Source organism: Dasypus novemcinctus, chromosome 29 (assembly GCF_030445035.2).
Source record: "Dasypus novemcinctus isolate mDasNov1 chromosome 29, mDasNov1.1.hap2, whole genome shotgun sequence".
Classification (NCBI taxonomy): Eukaryota; Metazoa; Chordata; class Mammalia; order Cingulata; family Dasypodidae; genus Dasypus; species Dasypus novemcinctus.
Window position 1 is genome coordinate 172,818 of NC_080701.1, and position 24,244 is coordinate 197,061.

Here is a 24,244-nt window from a genome sequence, read left to right on the forward strand (position 1 = left end):
TGACACATTCCTGCAGGATTCTTAATTCTTCCCTGGCCTGGCTTTAAATTATACCCCATCTACTCCATTTGTTTTCAACCTCCTCCACTGTGCATTCACTGACATTTCAAAGAGTGAAATAATCTTATTTCTTCTTAGAAGGTAAATAAAGTGAAGCTATAAACGAAGTGTCCTTATTAAGCGCCTCTCCTTCTGCTAAGATTATTCCTATGCTCTTTCAGAAAAACAGGATTCATATTATGTTCACATAAAGAGGTATTTCAAAATTCATGATTTTTTTACATGATTTTTCTATAATCTACACATTCTTTAATTTTAAAAAATTAGTACCTTGGAAGTCATAAAATTCTAATATAATTGAGTCAATATGGATCAAGCACACCCTCTACTGGACAAAATAAGTTTTGCTTTACTAGTCTCTTGGTTTTTGTTTGGATGCAATGTCCAATGGGAGAGAAGGGTAATATTTGCCTAGTATACCACATAACGAGGACACCAAACATCACCAGAAAACAGATCAGCAGGATGCTTCCAACTCTTGGTCAGTACTCAGTGTTACACAGTATCTCTGCCCTCCTCTTCTGCCTTCTCTGCACAACATTACTTTTCTTTCCTGAGTTATTTCAGTGTAAATAAAGTTTCTGAATTGCTAACATGCTGATAAGAGCTCTGGAAGAGAACTGCTATATTATCATGCCTGTTAACCACCCACATCTGTTTTTGTCACTGGAGCTAGAGCAAATGAAGGAATACAAATTATAAAAATTATAAAGAAATTAAAACTGATTGTGAGGTACATTTGACACAGAAATAACTTCAAAAGTGCCTGCACACATGTATATGCTTTACATAAAGACAGCTAGGAAACAGAATTAAAAAGTGTATCAGCTAATGCATCTATAATTTGCTAAGCTACGTTTTGTCTTATTTTATTTTTTGAAGTTTGAAATAAAGCTCATTTTAAAAAGAAAAAAAATCTTATTGGCTCATATCCAAGAACAATTACAATCAATATGGTTCTAAATAAGAACTTGGTAGATGGCTGGTTATAAAATAAACAAATAAACCAGAAGTAACCAGTAAGAAAATTAATAAAAAATTTTCTTGCATAATGGCATGACAATATATAGTTTTGAAGAAAATTACAAAAAAATCCACTAAGGTAGAATACAACAAGGCTTGAATAAATGGAAAGACACACTGTATTTCTGGCTAGAAAGATATTTTAAGAATGTTAACTACTCTCCAATTAAAATGAAAGTTTAACACACAATTCCAAAGAAAATTTATAGTATAATTTTATTAAAATAGGAAAAATAACCAAAATCATTATGAAGAATAATGAAATTGCCAAAATAAAGTTTTAAAAAGGTACAGAATAAGCTTATTTTTGACTTAGAGACTTAAGAATTAAACATAAATTTGGAAAACTAGCTTTCTTCATAATAACATAGTAATATTTTATTATTTTCCTGCTTAGCTTTAAATTATTTTTTCATTACTGTAGGAATTAAGTTTTTGATTCCAACACTGCTGGAATATACACTATATACACTATATACATATCGCTACAGAGCACTTGAAATGTGGCTAGTTCAAATTGAGAAGTGCTTTAACTATGAAATACACACCAAAGTCTGAAGACTAAATACCAAAAAATAATGTAAAATATCTCATTACATTTTTATATTGATTACATGTTGAAATATTTTATATACATTAAGATAAATAAAATTATTAAAAATTTTACCTGTTTCTTTTGACCTTTTTAATGTGCCTACTAGAAAACGTGAAATTATACATGTAGCTTGTACCACGTTTCTAGTGTTCTAGAGCACAATAAGATCTTACAATCAAATGGTGGAAATTATTGTTCACATATAAAAATTACTGAGTATACAAAATGGAATAAGATAGCAGTAATTTTCTGTCTAGTGTTTATTAAAACAGCTGAAATACACAACTGATTCCGGGGTTGATAAAACCTGTAAGAAGAAACTGCTGATAGTTTTCTTCCTATTCCTATATAGAATAGCACTTGATACTAATGGCTTCAGCTTTTCGAAAGTAAATTCAAACATTTGAGACGCAGGGATTTCAAATATTCATAAAATATGCATGAATCTTGAATATTGCTAGAATGACATGCAGAAAGCTGTCATAAGCTTATTACCCACCAGCTTCATTTCAACTTGCTTTGTTATCTATTCCTACCACATGCATTATAGTAATCCTCCTAAAGAGTTTAAGACTTTGCTATTTTTTGGTAAATATACAATCCCAGCTTCCCAGCTCTTGTGTTAGTGATGGTAATAAAAAAATGTAGGGAAGCGGACTTGGCCCAGTGGTTAGGGTGTGTGTCTGTCTACCACATGGGAGGTCCGCGGTTCAAACCCCAGGCCTCCTTGACCCGTGTGGAGCTGGCCCATGTGCAGTGCTGATGCCCGCAAGGAGTGCCGTGCCACGTAGGGGAGCCCCATGCGCAAGGAGTGCGCCCCATAAGGAGAGCCACCCACGGCGAAAGAAAGTGCAGCCTGCCCAAGAATGGTGCCGCACACACTGAGAGCTGACACAAGATGACGCAACAAAAAAAAACACAGATTCCCATACTGCTGACAATAACAGAAGCGGACAAAGAAAACGACGCAGCAGACAGACACAGAGAACAGACAACTGGGGCAGGGGGTAGGTGGGGAGAAGGGAAGAGAAATAAATAAATAAATCTTAAAAAAAAAAAAAAAAGAAAGCTAAGTAAAAAACTACCATGTGATTAAAAAAAAAAAGAAAAAGAAAGTTATGAGAGTTGTTACAAGTTCAGGTAAGAACTTGATTAAGGGAGGCGGACTTGGCCCAATGGATAGGGCGTCCCGTCTGCCTACCACATGGGAGGTCCGTGGTTCAAACCCCAGGCCTCCTTGACCCGTGTGGAGCTGGCCCATGTGCTGTACTGATGCACGCAAGGAGTGCCCTGCCACACAAGGGTGTCTCCCGTGTAGGGGAGCCCCATGCGCAAGGAGTGCACCCCGTAAGGAGAGCTGCCCAGCGTGAAAGAAAGTGCAGCCTGCCCAAGAATGGCGCCCCACACATGGAGAGCTGACACAGCAAGATGAAGCAACAGAAAGAAACACAGAGTCCTGGTGCCACTGACAAGGATAGAAGCGGTCACAGAAGAACACACACTGAATGGAAACAGAGAGCAGACAACTGGCGGGGGGGAGGGAGGGGAGAGAAATAAAAAAAAATCTTTAAACAAAAACTTGATTAAATAGGACTATACTGGTGATCAAACACAGTAAACATTAATTTTGCAAACTTTCAGTAATTTTAATTGCTTTATTATAACAACTCCAAATTTATGGGCTCATTAAGGGTTTAATTTTAGTTTAAGATGAAAGATTCTACACATCATCTAGTTTTAAAATTCTGGCTCAACCACTCACTAGCTGTGTCATTGGGCTAAGTGTTTAACCCTTCTAAGCTTCACTTCTTTCATCTGAGATGTGCCTAAAATAGTACCTACTTGAAAGAATTGTTGTGAGGATTCAATAAGCTAATATATGAAAGACATTTAGGATGATGCTTGGCCTTTAGGAAGAATAAATCAATAAATGGCATACAATTTATTTTAGCTTTCAAGGATGGAATGAAGTGAAATAGATTTAACTAGTGACTGAATACTTCACAGAAGATATCCTGTATCTGACTCTTGGATAACATTTCTAGCAACTGCTGTAGTAATTTCACTGATGTGGTCTAGTAAATAATAGCGCTTTCAATGTTTTCTTGTAATATTCCCTTAAATTATAGTCCACTGGATAAAAAAATATATTCTTGTACCCTCCTGGTTCATAGCTTATGAATTTCATGCCACAGATACCTCATATATCATACAATACTTGCTTTTATACATTTAAGTGTTAAAAATTGGCTAACGTTTCCTGAAGTTGGCACTACAAGTCAGTGCAAATGTGTTTTCTTTGATGACTAAAAGATGTCTTTACTTACCAAGTTTTCTCTTTCAATCCTCTGCTGTTCCCTCTGCCTGTTGAGAGCACTGTGATACAACTTAGGAGGCTGGCCAGCCGATCTTCTAGGAATTGCACCTTTGCTTCCTGGTTTTTCAGCCTGTCTGGACAGTTCTTTCAAAAGCCTCTGGTTTTCCCGATCAATCTGTCTCACTTCTTCTCTTGTGAAAGAATAGTTTTTCCTAGGTACTACTGAGGGGTGATCCAAGTGGTGTTTTTGTGGTCCCTTTTTTTCTAATTGCAGAAAAGCTAAACAAGTGAACGAAAAAGGGAAATTGCTAAACGAAGTAGAACAGCAATATGATGGTACAAGACAAGCTTCAACCTTAAAATGGAAACCATATTAATTTGCAAAAAGGTGCCTGTGAAATGATGTTAATGACACCTGGATTATAATTGTGTAGAAAAACAATTTGTGATAGCTCAGAGTTTATGCTCATTGGCTCTCTGGGCATAAAAACCCAATGAGCAAACATAAAACAGTGAAAATACTTTAATAAGAAAAGTGTATGTGGTACTGGTTCTTGGGCAGGTATAACTTATGGGAAAAATGCCATTTGTCTTGTCTATTTCATGTTTCACTAGGGCAGTTTAGCAGGAGACGCCTGAAACCTCTGGTTGGAGTGCACATTACTGTACTTAATTTAGGCACAGTGTTTATTTGTTCAAGTACATACTTCAGAAAATAAAATACCTTCAACAATATGGCAAAACAAACCCAGAATATTCTGAAACTATCAACCTGAAAAAGTTTATTACAAAAGATTTATGCATCTTAATACTTTCATTAAGAGAAGCGGACATGGCCCAGTGGTTAGGGCGTCCGTCTACGACATGGGAGGCCCGCAGTTCAAACCCTGGGCCTCCCTGACCCGTGTGGAGCTGGCCCATGTACAGTGCTGATGTGCGCAAGGAGTGCAGTGCCACACAGGGGTGTCCCCGCGCAGGGAGACCCACGTGCAAAAAGTGTGCCCCGTAAGGAGAGCCGCCCAGCGCGAAAGAAAGCGCAGCCTGCCCAGGAATGGCGCCCCACACACAGAGAGCTGACACAACAAGATGACACAACAAAAAGAAACACAGATTCCCATGCCACTGGCAACAACAGAAGCAGACAAAGACGACGACGCAGCAAACAGACACAGAACAGACAACTGGGGCAGGGGGGTGGGGGGGAAGGGGAGAGAAATAAATCTTAAAAAAAAAACAAAACTTTCATTAAAACAAATATGGCTGATTAAAACAAGCCAAAATGAATACATCAGGTAAAAAAAGTAAACAACAAAATTTTTTATGATTAAATAAAAATTTATGTATATACTTAATTAATAAATTTCCATATTACATCAAATTTCTGTAAGTCACAAGTTACAAAACACTTATTGAAATGTGCAAAAATATTAAGCATGCTGATTACTTATCAGGTTATGCATGTTCAAAAGTAATATATTAAGTCAGATTAATAGACTGGAATATCTTTGTAATACTTTAAAAACAAACCATTATAAGCTTTTATTTGAATACGTCTGTTTATATTAAATTCTTACTTATCATTTTATGTAGCCAAAAACACTTTTACACATTATATCACTTTTTCTTTATATATTGCATTCATAGTGCTCAAAGGGGAAGAGGCATTTTTAACCCCCTTTTAAAATGAAGGTGGTACAGAAACGTTAAATTACTCGGGCAAGATCTCAAAAACTGTTAAGTCAACCTCTCTCTGTTTAAAAAGACAACTCTCAAAGACTACAGAAACTTAAAAAGAAAAAAAGATTAACAATCACTCTCTGATAGAAAAAATGAGGATATAGTTTTTAATTTGTTGAAAACCTATGACAAAACTTGAATTAGAAAACATGCAGAAGTTTGAGATGTGCTGGACATATTGATTCTAAGAAATACCCATTTCATAGACTGTTTGTAGATTAACTTAACCATATATGAAAGCCTTTTAAATTAAATTCTAAAAGGAACTTAAAAGTGGGCTAACAGCCAGCCAAAGTAGACATAACCCAAGGTACTAGTGCTCCTGAGGGCTACAAAGACACCCAGGTCCTACGGTCATGACAGATGCCTCTGAAGTTCGGTGCCTTGTCAGTGGGCCCTACTTTGGAATTTGTGCTCCTGAGTGTGAAGGAGTTGGACTCAGATGTGACCTTTATACACAGGCCTGTCAGTTTTACTGAACCTGTGGTTGGTGCTGGGGTTAGTGGATACTCGGGAGACTTGAATGTCTGGACTGCCCATGTGCCAGCTGGGCCCTGAGCCTCAGCAGAGTTGCAACTCCTACTCTCTGGTTCATTGGACTTACCCAGGTCAGCTAACAGGGAGGTGAAGGTCAACCACCACACCAGGGAACCGAGAGTGCTTACAACTGCAAGCAGAATTGCATCCATCAGCCATGTGAGATCTAAGTCCCCTCTTGATTTAGAGGTGGAGTGGACATCACCATCCCAGGGTCCACACGATGGAGGAATAAAATATGGATTAGAGTGGACTTACTGATATTTCTACTGTGGAACTGTTGTGACTAGTAGTAGAAGAAATTGTAGCATTGATGTGGAGACAGTGGCCACGGTAGTTGCTGAGGGCAGGGAGGGGGAAGAAGAGGTGTGACGTGGGGGCATTTTTAGGACTTGAAGTTGTCCTAAATGATATTGCAGGGACAGATGCTGGATATTATATATCCTGCCATAACCCACTGAATGGACTGGGGGGAGAGTGTAAACGACAATGTAAACTAAAATACATTGGTGCAGCAGTGCTCCAAAATGTATTCACCATATGCAATGAATGTGCCACAATGATGAAACAGGTTGATATGGGAGGAGTGGGTGGGGTAGGGTGTGGGTTATATGGGAACCTCTTATATTTTTTAATGTAACATATTCTGTGATCAATGTATCTTAAAAAAAAAAGACAATTAAAAAAATTAAAAAATATATATATGATGCTATCATGAATTTTTATCCGAGGTCATGTTAAGTCCTCATTTGTTGATATCAGTTATTATTAAAAATTCATAATCTCTATTAAAAAATTTGCTTTGTAAAATGATCTTTAAAAGGTTTAAAAAAAATCCAACAGATGCCACTGAAAGATTAAGAATGATGAAATGTATTAAATACATTTCTCTGCCTTCTTGATTAACTTGCCAGTTGAGAAACACTGTGACACTCCTCCTATCCCCTTCCTCTATATGCAGGCAGGCTGTGACTGCTTCAACCAAGAGGGTACAGCAACAGCGATGATAAGTAAATAAAGGAGATGAGGCTCTCCCACTCTGCTGGAATACTTGCTTGTGCCTGGAGCCTTGAGCCACCACCCACGTGTGGCCACCCTGAAGCTGCCATGTACGAGGAAACTAGACCACACAGAAAGGCCACCGGCAGGCATTCTGACGACCCCAGTCTTTGAGAAATTCCAGTTTGCTGCTTTATTCCACTACATTTTGTGGTGATTTAACAGAACAATACTAATACAAAAACTGGTACCTGAAAGTGGGATGCCACTGTAACAAATCCTAAGACAGTGCACTAGTTTTGCAATCAGGGTTAAGTAGAGCTGGGATGGTCTAGAGAGTTGATGGAGGAGAGGATAGGGAGGAAGTATACAGAAGGTGGGAAAACACTGATCCTTGACATCTAAGTGGCAGCAATTCTGTTGCCTGTGATGACAAGAAAATTGGAAAAATATACCTAATATACTGATAGGTTGGCAAAGGACATCTCCAAACAGAACATTCAAAGTGCCACTGGTTTATTTTAGCTACAGTAATAAGGTAGGGTTGAGAGAGATAGGCTAACAAAAAGGAACTGGTCAGTGATCAAGCAAAATTTAGAGGACGTATAAAGGAACGAGGACTTATGGGGTTAAAAATAAAACTACTTCTCATCTTCAGTCTCTCCCAGTAGAAGATTTTCAAGTACTCAAAGAGCTGGAACTGAGGAGCCACAATTAAGGAGACTAGCTACACCTGGATTTGAATTATATCCTGGATATTTAGAATAGGGGAATGTTTTTTGTTTTTGTTTTGTTTTTTTTTTGGCATGTGGTTGGAATGCAAATATGTGTGGCCAGATGGTTTGTCCATAAATTCTCTGAGATTCTTCCTATTAAGAGGTAAGGTCTAATGCCCATCCTCTTTAATCTAGGAGGACTTAGGCCTGTTTTAACCAGTAGAATACTGCAGCAATGATGCTATGTGACTTCTGGGGCTAGGTAATAAAAGGTCAGGAGGTTTCTGCCTTGTTTCCTGGAACACATGTGCATAGAGCCGTGCATTACCATGGAAAAAATCAACTACCTGAGGCTGCCATGTGTGTAGAGCCAAGCCACATGGTCAGCAGTCCTACTTTTCAAGTCATCCCAAGCCGAGGCAACTGACATGTGAGTAAGCAAGCACTCAGATGCTTCCAGTTCCATCCCTGGTCTTTGAATCTTTCCACCTGCAAAGTGTTGTGGTAATTTATTATGGAGCAATAGTAACTGATAAAGAAACCTCCATTTTTCTGGGAGATGTGATTTTTATGTTCTCACTGTAAAAAAAATTATTTTCAAATACTTTCAAATTTACAGGACAGTTACAAAAATAATACAAACCCTATCCATAAAGAGACCTCCAACATACCCCATCCCTCCAGATACTTAGATGTACAATTTTAACATTTTGCTTCATTTGCTATATCATTCTAGTTATCCTCCACCTGCCTACTGCCTATGTATCAATCCATTTTCTGAACACGTGACTGTAGGCTGTATATATCAAGCTCCGTAAACTTAATACTGTCATGTACATTTCCTAAAAGAACGCTATTCCCTTACGCAACCACCTGAAGCACAGTTACAAAGTTCAAGAACTTTGATACTGATATAATGCTTACAATCTATATTCCAGTTTTTTCATATGTCCTAATAATGTCCCTTTGAGCCTTTTCTCCTTTATTAGAGCCTATTCAGGATCATGTGTTGCTTTTAATTGTTATTCTCTTCAGCTGCTTGACTTTTTTTTTTTAATTATAGGAACATATATACAATATAAAGTTCCCCAGCTCAACTGCTCCCAAGCATACCATTTGATGGGATTAATCACATTCACAGTATTGTGGTACCATCACCACCTTCCATTACTAAAACTTCCCCATTTCTCCAAGCAGAAATCCCACACCCACTATGCATTAATTTCTCATTTCCCCTGCACCCTTCCCCTGGCAACCTGTACTCTAATTTCTGCCTCTATGTGCTTGCAAAGTGTCTGATATTTTCTTTGTAGTTACAGTGGGGCTTAAATTTAATATACCAAATATAACAATCTCAATTGCTTTGATACCAACTTAATGTCAATAGTATACACAAATTATCTTTCTATACCCCTCCGTCCCTCCGCCATTATGGAGCTCTTGTCACAAATTATAAGTTTATACGTTTAGGTCGATACCCACTGATTTACCAGTACATTTTATGCATTTGCCTTTTAGATCCTGTAGGAAGTAAAAGATGTAGTTACAAACCAAAAATAAATAGTGCTGGTATTTATACTTCTATTGTTACCCTCACTAGGGATCTTTATTTCTCCATGTAGCTTCAAACTATGGTCTACTTCCTTTCCTTGCAACCTGGAGAACTCTCTTCAGAATCTCTTTGGTCTAGTGGTGACAAACTTCCTCAGCTTTTGTTTACCTGGGAATGTCTTGACCTCTCCCTCATTTCTGAAAGGCAGTTTTCCTGGATATAGAATTCTTGGGTGGCAATTTTTTCCTTTCAGTGTTTTTAATATGTCCTCCTACCACCTTCTTGCCTCCATGGTTTCCAATGAGGGATCAGAACATTAAGGTTCCCTTGTAGGTGACAAGTTGCTTCTCTCTGTGACTTCCAGAATTCTCTATCTTGGGCATTCAAAAGCTTGATTATAATGTGCCACAATATTGGGCCTGTTTGTGTTGATCCTGTTTGGAGTTTGTTGAGCATCTTGGATGTGTATTTTGCTGTCTTTTGTTATATTTGGAAAAATTTCAGCCATTATTTCTTTGAATATTCTCTCTACCTCTTTCTGTCTTCCCCTTTTGGGATGCCAACAGTGCATATACTGGTATGTCTGAGGCATCCCACAGATTTCTCAGGCTCTGTTAACTTTTTTCACTCTTCCCTCTGCTCCTCATATTGAATGATTTCAATTGTGTTATCTTCAAGTTCTCTTGATTCATCTCTTAGGTCCAATTGGCTTTTGAACCCCTCTATGGATTTTTAAATTTGTTATTGTGGTCTTCAGCTCTGTTTGGTTCCTTTTCATAATTGGCTTCTCTCTATAGATATTCCTTTTGTGTTCATCTGTTGTTTTCCTGATTTCCTTTAGTTCTTTGTCCATGTTTTCCTTTAGCTCTTTGAGAATATTTAGGACAATTAAATATATATATATTTGCTGTGCACCAGGTCTAGTACTCCTCATCAATGGTTTCTATGCTTTAATATTCTCCTTTGTCTGGGCCATTGCTTCAGGTTTCTTTGTAGGTTTGGTAATCTTGTTGAAACCCTGACATTTTCCTATTTTAATGCGTTATTGCTGGTATTCAAACTGCAGTGTATCTAGCTGGTGTTTTGAGAGGAGTCTTCCTTGAACGCCAGAAGCTGACCAAAAAAAAGGAACGTAAAAAACACTTTTTCCAGTCTTTGCAGACTGACCTATATGGCGTGTTCTTCAATTTAACCATAAAACAAGTTTAAAGGATAGCTCCAGAACAGAGTGTTGTGGTCTCCCTGATCCTTTCTGTACGTGAGTCTTCTCTTAGGCAAGCACATGTAGCCCTAGGAATCCCATCTACCCTGATACAGATGCCCCCCTCTTCCCTAGGAAGAATTTCCTCATGGTCCCAGGCACTGCACTATTAAGTCCTACAGACTGCAGCTCCTTGAAACACAACTTAACTGCTCTCCCACATCATTCATAATGAGAGCACTATGAACTGTCTTCCACCTGCAGAGCAAGTTCTAGGAGAGCAAGTCCCTCAGGCCACCACAGACTGGGCCAGACATACATGTTTCCAGTATGCGCACAAGGGCTGCTCTGCGTCCTCTACACCGGGACTGGGGATCCACACCGAGAGGATGGGCTGGCTCCACGCCAAGCTTATGAGGGATGAGGGAGGAGCCCATCAGAGCTTCTCGTAGCTTTTTTCTTGGTTTGACACTCGCCCTGTTTAGACACAACTTTAGGAAAGTACACTATTTTATCTTACAAGTGATGAAACCAGGCACAGAATAATTATTGGCTTGTCGATGGTCAAATGGATAGCACCCAGAGCCTAAGATTTTCTGATCTCACTTTCAGAAAATTTTCACCACTCTACATAAGTACCCACATTTAGCACTGTTTCACTAGCTATGGCATATGTTGGGATGCTTGATATTATATTTTTATTGATCTTTGTTTCATAGGCTTAATATTTTATAGTTGGAATTTATACCTAACAAAGGTTCTTTTTAACCAATAAATAAATAACATTGTATGCCTGTACTTATTTTATTAAAAATGCTTAAGTTGAGAGGCTGTAGAGTATGCTGTGTCCTACCTCAGCTGTTCTGATAGGATCACGTCATATTCATATATTTTTTAAAATGTTATGCATCATCACTATTGTTTTCCCCACATTATTAAGTGAATTTATCTTCCATGAAAGTAGAAAAGCCTATGAAGAAATCAGGTGAGCCAAAAAGGCCTGGGAAGTTGAAAGTGATGAAGTATATTTAGAGATGAATGCAGAAAAGGCCTAAGCTTTCTCCACCCATGATGACCATGGTTTAGTTACAGGGTATAAATGAAATTATGAAAGTATTCTTGGATCTGAAAAGCTTTACTGTGTAACTGGAGCACAAATAATATTTTTGAAAAACTACAGAAATACTGTATACAATGGACTAAAGCCATAATTGGACTTTAAAATGCTTTGCTGTTATAAAGAATGTTTGGAAGATTGTCCTAAGTATTATGGGCTCCAATAACATACGTACCAAGTAGCTAAAGGCCACCTTTGTTCCTATGCCCTTAAAAAGCTCCATATACCACATACTGGCAAGTCACTGATCTTAGAGCAGGCCTTCCTACTGTATAGTAGTCCGAATAAAGCTTTTCTTCTACATTTTAGCTCAGCCTCCATGTTGAAAGTTTTTCAACATTATTTCAAAGTGCTTTAATTACATTTGGGAAAACTTCAGGAATTTTGGTTGGGATTATCATTTTTTTCCATTAAAAATAAAAGATATATAGACTCTATATTCAACTAAATTTCAGAAATAGATTAGAACAGTGAGGGGGAAACGGACTTTGGCCCAGTGGTTAGGGCGTCCGTCTACCACATGGGAGGTCCGTGGTTCAAGCCCCGGGCCTCCTTGACCCGTGTGGAGCTGGCCCATGCACAGTGCTGATGCGCGCAAGGAGTGCCATGCTACACAGGGGTGTCCCGCGCGTAGGGGAGCCCCACGCGCAAGGAGTGCACCCATAAGGAGAGCCGCCCAGCGCGAAGGAGGGAGCAGTCTGCTGAGGAATGGCGCCGCCCACACTTCCTGTGCCGCTGACAACAACAGAAGCGGACAAAGAAACAAGACGCAGCAAAGAGACACAGAAAACAGACAACCGGGGGAGGAGGGGAGGGGAATTAAATAAATAAAAATAAATCTTTAAAAAAAAAAAAAAAAGAACAGTGAGGGATGCCTGTTTTTATTTTTAATGAAACCATATATGGCCTTGGATCATTAGCACTGGCATTACCCTCAGGAGATTGCCAGAAGGACAGTTCCCTGGGTTCTACTCCAGATTTACTGAACCAGAATATTCATTTTAAGAGGATCTTCAGTGATATGTACACATATTAAACTTTGTGAAGCTCTGGCATAGTGGAAATAGTTGGTTAGTAATTAGCACACATTACTACTTACTTTGTACTTAACAGATTCCCCATTTTTTGGGCATTTATCCCTCCCTCATCCCTAGCTCTAGGGGAGTCTTGCCAAAGACTGGTCTGGGAATGGGAGTATGACCCTATTCTTGGCGATGAGACCTAAGTGGAAGTCTGCTGGGAGTCCTCATTAAAGAAATTTCCTTTGATCTAAGAGAGTAGGAGGAGGAAAAAGTTTCCCTTTTTCTGGACATTATCATGTCTGGATATGAAGGAAAATAGCTAGACATTTCACTAGCAGCCTAGAATGAAGCCAACACCAGGGCTGAGTGAACAGAGTGGTAGAACTAAAATGGGTTCCTGATTACATTTTTAAGCCACCAAATCAATCAATCCTGAAGTTTCATTTATTTTTGAACTTCCCCTGTTATGTGAGAAATAATGATCAGGAATTTCTGTTATTTGTATACAAAATCATCCTAACTGAAAACAAATAGATAATTATTGGTCCTCCTGAACAAAAAGTCTGAAAAGCATAGATTACTTTCTACTAGATGGTTTTTTAAAACCTGACCATTCCAAAAGCTTCTTAAAAGGACTTTTTATTGACCAAGACTATATTTTCTTCTTTTGTGTTCCTTCTCTCCCACCCTCATTCCTAGGATTGAGTTGGTGCTTAAAATTGGTGGAAGCTAATAGTAGTTATAATATTTAAAAATGGAAGAGTGAGCCCTTAAAAATATTAAGAGGAACATCATAATTAACACAAAATATCAGTTAACAGTCTGCATTATCTCACCACATGGATTTTTTATGGCTTAATTTATACCACCTACTGATTCTTTCCTTTCAAATATGATTTTAAAAAACAATCCTGTCATTTCAATGAAAACATTTACAGTATTTGTTGTCAATAATAAAACTTGAGCTTTTTAGGAAAATAAGAATTTTTAGGAAAGTTTTATCTGCCACCATGAGTTTGACAGCTTCCCAAGAGCTTTCTGACGAGATTGTTAGTTATCTAACAACTATGATTTTACACTGCAACTAACAATGAAGAAAGTACCGCTTACTGAATTTTGGTGTGGTATCACAGAAGAAAAATCCACAATCATCTGAAAAGGCTGTTTTCCTCAAGGAGCTTACACTACAGCTAGAGAGACAAGCAAATAAACTACACTAATTTCAAAGGAAGCTAAGTATTCTGATGGAAAGGAACAGAGAGCTGGGGGTGGGAGGTAGGAGGCATGTAAAGCTACTATAGATAGAATGCTCAGAAAAAAAGTCTCTTGAGACATGAGAAACAGGAAGAGACCTGTGGAAAGAAAAAGGACAGTGAGTGCAAATGCTCCATAAATAGAAATAACTTGGGGTATTCTGAGAACAGTAAGAAGCAGTGTGATTGGAGGATATGAGATAAAACTGGAGAAGTAAGCATTATCCACTCCATGTAGAGCAAATGTTCTTATCAACCTTAATAGCATATTAGACCATCTATATCAGGATCCCCATGTGTGGGTCCAGGGAACATTTTTTGTTTTAATAGTTCTCCAGGTGACTCTAACATACTGCATGAGATGAGAGTCACTGATTTCTTAGAGGAGTCTAATAGGCTATAAGGAATTTGGGGTTTGTTTGTAAGCAAGCCACTGAAGAGTAAAGAAGGAAACTAATAGGATTGATTTACTTTTTTTAAAAATCACCCTGGTTATTGTAGGAAGTAGAGAAGCAAGGATAGAAAACTCCTCAATCCTGAAGTGTTAAGAGACTAAATAAGCATTTATCAGGAAAAACATACTGAATGAAGCCTTGGCCACCAGATGATGATGGCCAATGCCAAGAACCTGATTTTTCAGACACACTAAACAATCAAAGGGTACAATCAGACTACAGAGAAAAGAAAAAGTGTAAATTTCTCTAAAATATACTTTATCATCTGACCATAAGAGTTATTTGACTAAATAAAGTATTTATTTTTGGCTCAGGAATGCCCTTAAATTGCCATCAAATGTAGATTATGTAGCTAAATATTCATTCTCTTAATTAACATTACAAACAAATGAAGAATCCTATTTACCACTTTAAATAATGTTATCCTCAACTGATTTAAGACTTATCCTACAAACCCAATAATTTTACATTTATATTAATTAGTCTAAAGGTAAATTTTGAAGTTGTTTTTATTTCACCTGGGATATACTGTTCCTTTTAAACTAAATCTGAAAAATAATCAATTGACAGAAATGCAACAATAAAGATTTTTCTAATTCAAAAATACCTTACATCTGAAAGCAACTGAATCTTGAATTGTGTTATTTTGTCAATTTGGTAATTAAATTCAAGTAATATTCTTTAGCCTTTAGCTTAAAATATGAATATTTCCCTATAGTTTTTCCTGGATTTTTAAATTTGTGAGCATCCTTTCCACTTTCCCTAAAATGGAGACATTTCAGGTTATTTTGACCTTTGTGCTGTGTTGCCTTTCTTTAAGAATATAGCAAAATATGTCTTATGCCCGAGTCTCTAACAAAAGTGGGGAAAACATTTGGCCCCATGTGCTCATTGATATTCTCCATCTGGTACAGTCTCTTCAACAAATGGTGTCAGGAAAACAGTATATCCACATGCAAAGGAATGAAGTTGGACACCCACCTTACAAAACAATTAAAAAATTGCTCAAAATGGATCAATGACTCAAACATAAGAGCTAAAACCATAAAACTCTTAGAAGAAAATAGGGGAAATCTTCATGATCGTGGATTGTCAACAATTTCTTAGATATGGCATCAAAAACATGAACAATCAAAGAAAAGATATATTAGATTTGATCAAAATTAAAAACTTTTGTGCAAAGAAAATTACAAAGAAAGTAGAAAAATCTACGGAATGGGAGAAAGTAGTTGTAAATCATACATCTGATAAGGGTTTAATATCTAGAATATTTAAAGGACTCTTACAAATACAAAAAGTCAGATAATGCAATGAAAACCCAATGAAAAAAAAATGGGCAGAGGACTTAGACATTTCTCCAAAGAAGATATACAAATGGCCAATAAGCACATGAAATGACACACATCATTATCCACTAGGGAAATCCAAACCACAAGATATATACTTCATACCACTAGGACAGCTATTAAATAATAATAATAATAATAATGTGTTGGTGAGGATATAGAGAAAGCTAAACCCTTGTACACTGGCAGTAGGAATACATAATGGTATAGCTGCTGTGGAAAAGAGTTTGGCAGCACCTCAAATTGAATATGGAATATTACTATATGAGCTAGCAATTCTACTCTTTGGTATTATAGCCAAAAGAATGGGAAACAGGGGCTCAGACACTTGTGCACCAATGTTCATAGCATTATTCGCAATAGTCAAAAGGCGGAAAAACCCAGTATCCATCAAAAGATGAATGGATAAACAAAATTTAGTGCAGCCAAACAATGGAATACGGTTCAGCAAGTTCTGATGCATGCTATAAGCTGGGTGAATCTTGAAAACATGTTAAATGAAATAGGCCAGACACAAAAGGAAAAATATTGTATGATTCCACTTATATGAAATATCCAGAATAAGCAAATTCATAGAGAAAGAAAGTACAAAGGTTACCAGGGAGGGGAGAGGGGGAAGGGAGAGTCATGCCTATGGGGTAAAGAGTTTCTATTTGGGGTGATGAAAAGTTTTAATAATGGATGGTGGTGGTAGCACAACATTGTAAATGTAATTAACATCCCTGAACTGTACACTTAAAAATGATCAAGATGGGAAATTTTGTATTTTATATACATATAAAAAACAATGAAATTAAATAAAAAGGAAAAAAAAAAAAGATTATCCATTTGGCCCTTCTAGGCATTTTGAGTTTGTAAGCATTAGGCCAAAACTGTGGGAAGTAGTTTCTAGCACTACCTAATGAGTTTACAATATATTATCTCACCTGATACTACAGATGATATTGTAGCAATTTTTATGGCAAAACTGAATATTTGGTGAAGTTACAATAATATCCATTTTCTCAAAAAACAAAAACCTATCTACTAGAAAAAGCAATTCAAATTCATAGCATTTAATATTCAAGCTCAATGTAAAACTAATTTTAATACTTGTAGCAGTTTGATATAGTTATGAATTCCAAAAACAGATATTGGATTATGTTTGTAATCTGGTCTATTACTGGGCATGATTGAGTTATGATTAGGGCTTTGATTGGGCCACATCATTAGGACATTGAGTCCCTACCCCTTGGTGGGTGGAGACTCACAGATAAAAAGCATGACCAAGGACAGAGCTGGAGCTTTTGATGCGAGGGTTTTTGATTTTGGAATTTTGATGTTGGAGTTTGATGCTGAAGCCTTAAGCTAAAGCCCTGGGAAGTAAGCTCACAAAGGTTAGGGAAAAAGAGGGACCCTGAACCCAGGAAGAAGCAAGTCCTGGGAAGGAAGGAACCTTGAACCTAGAGAGAAGCAAGACCCTGGGAGGGAGGAACCCAGAAAGCCCAAACCCTTGCAGACGTCGGCAGCCATCTTGTTCCAACACATGAAAATAGACCTTGGTTAGGGAAGTAACTTATGCTTTATGGCCTGGTGTCTGTAAGCTCCTGCCCCAAATAAATAACCTTTATAAAAACCAACCAATTTCTGGTATTTTGCATCAGCACCCCTTTGGCTGACTAATGCAATATTTAAATTCAATATGTAATTTTTTTTTTTTTAAAAGAAAGTTACCTTTCAAAAGATGATTCAGGTCCACTGTGTCATGTAAGACTTTTTGTTTATCCTTGTGATCTACACTGGAATCCAACAATGAAGACTTTGAAGTGGGATTGGGTCCACATTTTTCCTTCCCTTTCTTGGCTGCTTTCAAATATTTGGAATTATGCTTTAAATCCTCAACATTTCCATATACTTCTTGACTCACATTTTCTTGTCTTTTAACTTTTATTTTTTGATCATTTGATGCAGCCAATTCAAAAGATTGAATGGGGCTGATGTCTGGGGTTGATAGAGGAGTCACATCAGTTACAGTATCTTCAGATTCCTCAGTGCAGTTACCAACTTTGGGTTTAGCACTTAAAGGCTGTTTTCCTGTTAATTTTACTCCTGGTTTATATTTCTGTTTTGGTGATAAGAGGTTTATACCAGATACTTGTTTCTTCAATGATGGAGATGATTCAGATATATAATTATCAGACCCTCTATCTGAACAATCTGTATCTGAACTTGAAGATGAGGAGGACAAAGAAGAAGAAGAAGAGGAACTAATTTTGGAATATTTTTTATTCATGCTCTTTTTTAAGTTATTAGATGGTTTGGCTGACTTGGACCTGACATGATGTCTTTTCCCATCATCACTGCTTTCCTCTCCATCAGTATAGTAATCATCTTCACCTTCTCTTACAATTTTGGGGATTCTATTTGGAATGGGAAAGTGCATTTTATGTCCAGTTGTAGCATCACACAATGTTTTTGATTTTAAAGATGCAGTCAAAGATAAAGAACTTTTATTTTGTATAGTATTATTCTCTACAGGGGGCTCTTCTGGAGGATTTTTATCTCTTTTTTCATTTCTCTTTTCAGTAAGAAGATTTTCCATTGTTTGTACTTCAAATTTTGAGTTTACATTTTCTGTATGTTTCTCTATTCTCTCTTTGGGGTCATAGTCTTGCTCGTTAAACACTAAGTTAGTTTCACATTTCTTTCCTTCTTCAAAGTCACTGTCAAAGAAAGAATGGTCCACTTCACCTTCTGATATATCTCCAAACCGATCCATGATGGCAAAAATATATCTGAAATTTAGGAAAGTGTAATTATCAGACTAAAGAGTATTGTTTAAAGAAAAAATTAGACTGTAAAATTTATATTTAATAATTTAAATATTAGAATATAAGCAGTATTATTTCCCACAGCATCTTAAAATTTATTACAAAGCCACAATAATGCAAACAGCATGGTAGTGGCACAAGGATATACAGACATGGAATTGTACTGAGAGTTCAGAAATAAAACTTTACATTAATGGCCAACCGCTTTTTGACAAGGGGGCAAAGACCACTCAATGGGGAAAAAGCAGTCTTTTCAACAACTGCTGCTGGGAGAACTGGATTTCCATTTGCAAAAGAATTAAGATGTACCCTTAACCTCACATTTTATGCAAAAACCAATTTAAAATGGATCAAAGACCTAAATATAAGCGCTAGAACTCTCAAATTCCAAAAAGAAAGCACAAGGAAGCATTTTCAAATGTTTGTGTTTTGCAAAGACATTATGTTGAGTGAAATAAGCCAGACACAAAAAGACAAATATTTTATGATGCCACTGATGTGAAATAATTAGAATAAAGAAACTCATAAGAGTCAGAATCTACAGTACAGTTTACCAGGGAAAAGGTAGGGGATGGGAATAGGAAGTTAAGGCTTAATATGTACAGTCTATAACACAGGCATACCTGTATTTATTTAGCTTTGCTTTATTGCACTTCATAGATTTTTTTTAAACAAATTAAGGTTTGTGGCAACCCTGCAAGCAAATCTATCAGCACCATTTTTCCAAGAGTATGTGCTCACTTCCTGTGTCACATTTTAATTATGGTATGTACATTGTTTTTTAAAACATAATGTTATTGTACACTTAAAGATTACAGTATAGTGTAAACATAACTTCTATGTGCCCTGAGAAACCAAAAAATTAGTGTGACTTAACTTTAGTGCAACATTTGCTTTACTGCAGTAGTCTAGAACCAAACCCACGATATCTCTGAGGTATGCTTGTATGGGATACCAAGGGTCGGGATGTGGATAGGGAATGGGGAGTTAAGGCTTAAAATGTACAGTTTCTATATGAAACAAGGGAAATGTTTTGGTAATGGATGATAGCGCAACACTGAACATAATTAACAGTTCTGAAATATATATATCAATGTGTTTAAAAATGGGGGTGTTAGGTTCAATGTATGGTACTAGAATAAAATTTTTTTTAAAAATCTATAGAACTGCAGAACACAGTGAACCCTAAATTAAATCATGGGCTATCATTAATAGTACAATTATAAAAATGTGCTTTCATAAATTTTAACAAATGTATTATACCAATGTAAGATGTGGGAATCCCAATTTTATAACTTTCCTCAACTATCAAAAGCAAATGGCTTCACAGCATAGCCCAGAGTAATATTTTATAAACTACAGGTCACAACTCAAGGTAAAAATCAATTCAGAAGGTCATGTTAAGCATTAAACTAAATAATGAAATAGAATAAAACGTGTTACACATTTTATTGTTATTAAATAACATCTCATGAAAATTTGTTTCCGTCATTTAAATAAGTACTGGGTCTTGATGTAAATCTATTCTTCTGAGGGTGTCAAAGAGCTTGAAATGACAGTCACTTGTCATGGAGATGAGCAACATGTAATTAAAAGATAATGTATCACAATTCACATTATAAGATGGAATGCAGTTTTAAACTTTGGATGGCAATGGAGACAAAGCATCAGTGTCATACATATTACACTGTCTAGGAAAGCTCTGCTTTGTTAATGGATAAAGGCCAACCTGGAACAATTTAAGAACCAGAGATTATTAAGTGTTGTAACTTAAATTCCAAAAATAGAAGGAATGTTTTCTTTTAATTTGAAGAGATTTAAAACAGAATATTATTAAATCATAAAAGAAGATGGATGATTATGGCAGTTTGGCGTTGTTTATGAATTCCAAAAATAGATATTAGATTGTGTTGGTGAACTGGTCTGTTCCTCTGGGCATATTAGATTGTACTGGATTCAGAGGTTTCACTTTTTCTCGATTAAATTATGATTAAGGCTTTGATTGGTCACACCAGTAGGACTCACAGAGAAAACAACATGGCAGAGGAAAGAATTCTGAGTTTTGATGCTGGAGCTCCAGGAAGTAAATACACAGAGAAGCAGATATGTGAGGAAAGAGAGAGTGCTCTGTAGACTGCAGAGGGTCTGGGAAGAGAATGAGCCTGAGAGTCTACATCTGCCCTTGTGGAGAGAGCAGAGCAGTTGAGCCCAGGAAGAAATGAGCCCCAGGGGAAAGAGGAGTCTTATGCCAGCCTACAGCTGAGACCAGAAGGAGCTGGGACCACGGAAGGAAGAGGAAGGCTGAACCCACAGAGACCAGCAGCCATCTTGCTCCAACAAGTGGCAACAGACTTTGGTGAGGGAAGTAACTTACACTTTATGGCCTTCTGACTGTAAGCTCCTAGCCCAAATAATTACCCTTTATAAAAGCCAACTGATTTCAAGTATTTTGCATCAGCACCCCTTTGGCTGACTAATAAAATGATTATAAAAGGTCTGAAGAAATGAAGGGATCTTAAGCATAAAGAAAAAAGGGTAATTTTACTAATTTACAATTCACAATAGTTATCAATTTCTATTAATGATTTGCCCAGAATTAGTATATCTGTATATAAAAAAATTAAGACATGTAATTAGTTCATTAAATGTTTCTGCTTGATTTTACTGGGAAACATAATGACAAAATTTAAAATTTTTCTAGTCCTTTAAAAAATCTTTTAAAAGTTATTATCTAAATCATTCAACCCTCCATCTCACTGAAAAACTTGAATTTTAAAGAAATAAGCAAAATTACTAGCATAACTAACACCATTTGTATTATTAGCACTGTAAGTTTTTCTATTACTAATAACTAAAATGTACTGTCTACTGGCCTAATTAAAAGAAAAAAAATATATAATGTACTGTGGATTTACTTTATATGAGCCTTGTTTCAACTGCATTATAAGGATTAAATCACTTAGTTCTTACAACTTTAAGATGCCTGATCAATCATTCTCATTTGCCAATGAGGACAGCGATGCAGCAAGAACATGCCTAAAGTTACACAGCTGGTGCACAATATAGCCTGGATCCAAAGTGGGCTCGCTGAACCAACACCTTCTTAACTACCACTCTATTCTGCTTCTCTGTAGGGTCCCTCACTAAGACTGGGCACTAAGACTTTCTTTTTCTTTTAAAGTACTTTGTAATATCTATGATTTGTGTGATAATAAACAATGGGTAGGATAATAAGATCTTCCCATCCTGGGCATGTTTTTAAAGGAAAATGGGACCGGTTCAGTGATATGGTTTTAGGAAACAGTTTGTTGTAAAAAAAAAAAAAAAGAATGATCTGTATAGTTAAAATGAAATACATATGCCAATACTGCCAAACATTTTGCTGGAGGTATTTGTCATGCAGTAGTTTTCCTCTAAGAAACTAAACTGGAACAAATCTCATAGGCACCATGAATTAAATGAACTGGTGGCTCTAGGCAAATTAAATTACTACCCAAGGTAACAGTAACTTAGAGCTTTGAATAACTAGAGACTACCTCTATCCCAATCTGAGCTTGTGACCAAATCCCCTTTCCAAAGAGAACAGTGAATCCCAAAGGTATTTGTAATAAGCACAGTTGACAATTCTGAAAGTTACTTAACTTGAAATGTTTATAGCATAACGTTTCGTGTGTATGTGTGTGAATGTGTGTAGCCTAACAGAATTTCTCTGTTAGCTGCTCCCTAATGAAGAATCTAAGGCCTAGCCAATTCATGTATCTTGATTAATTTCAGTTATTAGTTTGTGGTGAGGCTGCCTTTTTTCTGATTTTAAGTTTTATCAAATTTGTAAATAAAAGAAAACTGAGATTGGCAGTTGAAAATAAGGATTCAAAAGGTTTGGGATAAATGAAAAAAGAGGTTGATATTTATATAGCCTTCATTATGTGCCAGGCTCGAAGCACACTGATGAACTGATCTAATACTCATAACAACTCTGAGGTTAGAGAGAAGAAACTGAGGCACAGGTTAACTGCGTGCTAAAGGTCACAGGGCTAGAAAGTAGAGTCAGGATTTGAACGCGGGCAGTCTGGATGGAGACTCATTATCATTCTGCTACACTGAAACAAGCAGAGGAAAATTAATTGGACGAACACCTAGAAGGGACATTCTGAAATAGCCAAAATAGTATTATAATGGCACAGATACGGAATGGGGGATGGTGAGGAGGGAAGGCACCCTGAGAATCTTACCTTAAAAGAACAGTTCAGTTGAGAAATAACTTAGGAGCTCACCAACTGGAAATAAAAAACCAAATATGTTCTTAAGTGACACTAGGGTAGTGATATACAGTCAAGACAAGTTACATTGCATTCTGCTTAGCTAAACTTTCTTGAATGAAGTATTCAGTTCTCGATGCTACGATAAAGGTCTAAAATCTAAGTCATAAATAATGGTTTACAAAACCGGAGCCCATAACTAGTAAAAGGAATGACTAAGAAAAGGGAATATTCAGATACTTAAAGGACTGATATGAAAAAATATTCTATACCTGTTATTTGTAGTTTCAGAGGTAAAAATTGAATCAATGGATGTACCTTGTAAGAAAGCTATTTTGATTTCAACATAAGAACTGCTTAAAAATGGAATGGGCTACTTTATAAGATTATAAGTTTCTAGATATGGTGAAGCAAGACAGAGTGATCAATTGTGGGGATGCTGCAAATGGAATTCATGTGTTAGGAGGGTTTGATCTTTCTCAACTCTAACAATTTGCCAACTAGGTGTAAATCCCAAGGTCTACCCACAAGCCCAATGATTACAGACAGGTTTTCTTGCAACAGTTTTCTGCCTTGCCTTCTTACCAGAACGTAGCTCTTGATGCCTTGCTCATCTTTCTATCACTAATGCCTAAACCAGGACCTGACAAACATTAGGCATTCAAAGAATTTATTCACTGAATGAATTTGGAGTTAGGGGATTTTAGATTGAGCCACAGCTCTGCTCTTTGCTAGCTGTGTAAGTAGAAAAATCATTTCCTTTCCTTGATCTAGTTTCCTTAACATATTTCACACTCAAGTCCCTCACCCTCCCACCCCTCACTAGAATTAACTATTCCTTTATATGCATTTCCATGGTACAGTCAAGTAGCATGACTTTTCAGGTATAAATTCAGGTTCATAATATCCAACAGATAGGATTCCTTTTAAGTTTTTAAGCACTCAGGTGATTTAACTTAATTTACAGAATTTATCCAACGATTCCATCAACCAAGCAATCCTTTATTCAAAGTTCGTGAGATTCAGTTTGCATTCGAGAATAAAGACGAAAAACGAGAGCTTAAAAAGTTGGTAAAGATTAATATAAAAAACACTGGGGGAGGTAAAAATGAAAGGATCGCTTCTCAGACCACAACGATCCTTCGGTGTTCAGTGAGGGCAGGCTGGGAGTCGCTCACCATCTGCAGGGCTAACGGAGCCAGCAGAAGAAAGAACGCTTTCGTACTGCATCGGAAAACACAAATA

The 24,244-nt window shown here is 36.9% G+C and overlaps 1 protein-coding gene across 3 annotated transcripts in view; it reads right to left on the bottom strand.

Moving 5' to 3' along the window:
• The window catches only part of CFAP97 (cilia and flagella associated protein 97), a 37,009-nt gene that overhangs the window by 12,169 nt on the left and 596 nt on the right, over positions 1 to 24,244 (bottom strand). Inside the window, exons 2-5 of one of the 3 annotated variants that reach the window (XM_058289878.2) lie at positions 24,178 to 24,223; positions 22,973 to 23,017; positions 17,644 to 18,704; positions 4,006 to 4,274 (exon numbers count right to left, since the gene is read on the bottom strand). In XM_058289878.2, the coding sequence (XP_058145861.1) occupies positions 4,006 to 4,274; positions 17,644 to 18,688 (1,314 nt within the window). In that variant the 5' untranslated portion in view covers positions 18,689 to 18,704; positions 22,973 to 23,017; positions 24,178 to 24,223. The remainder of the gene's footprint in view (positions 1 to 4,005; positions 4,275 to 17,643; positions 18,705 to 22,972; positions 23,018 to 24,177; positions 24,224 to 24,244) is intronic. The other 2 variants (XM_058289879.1, XM_023588560.2) reach the window with 2 other exon arrangements.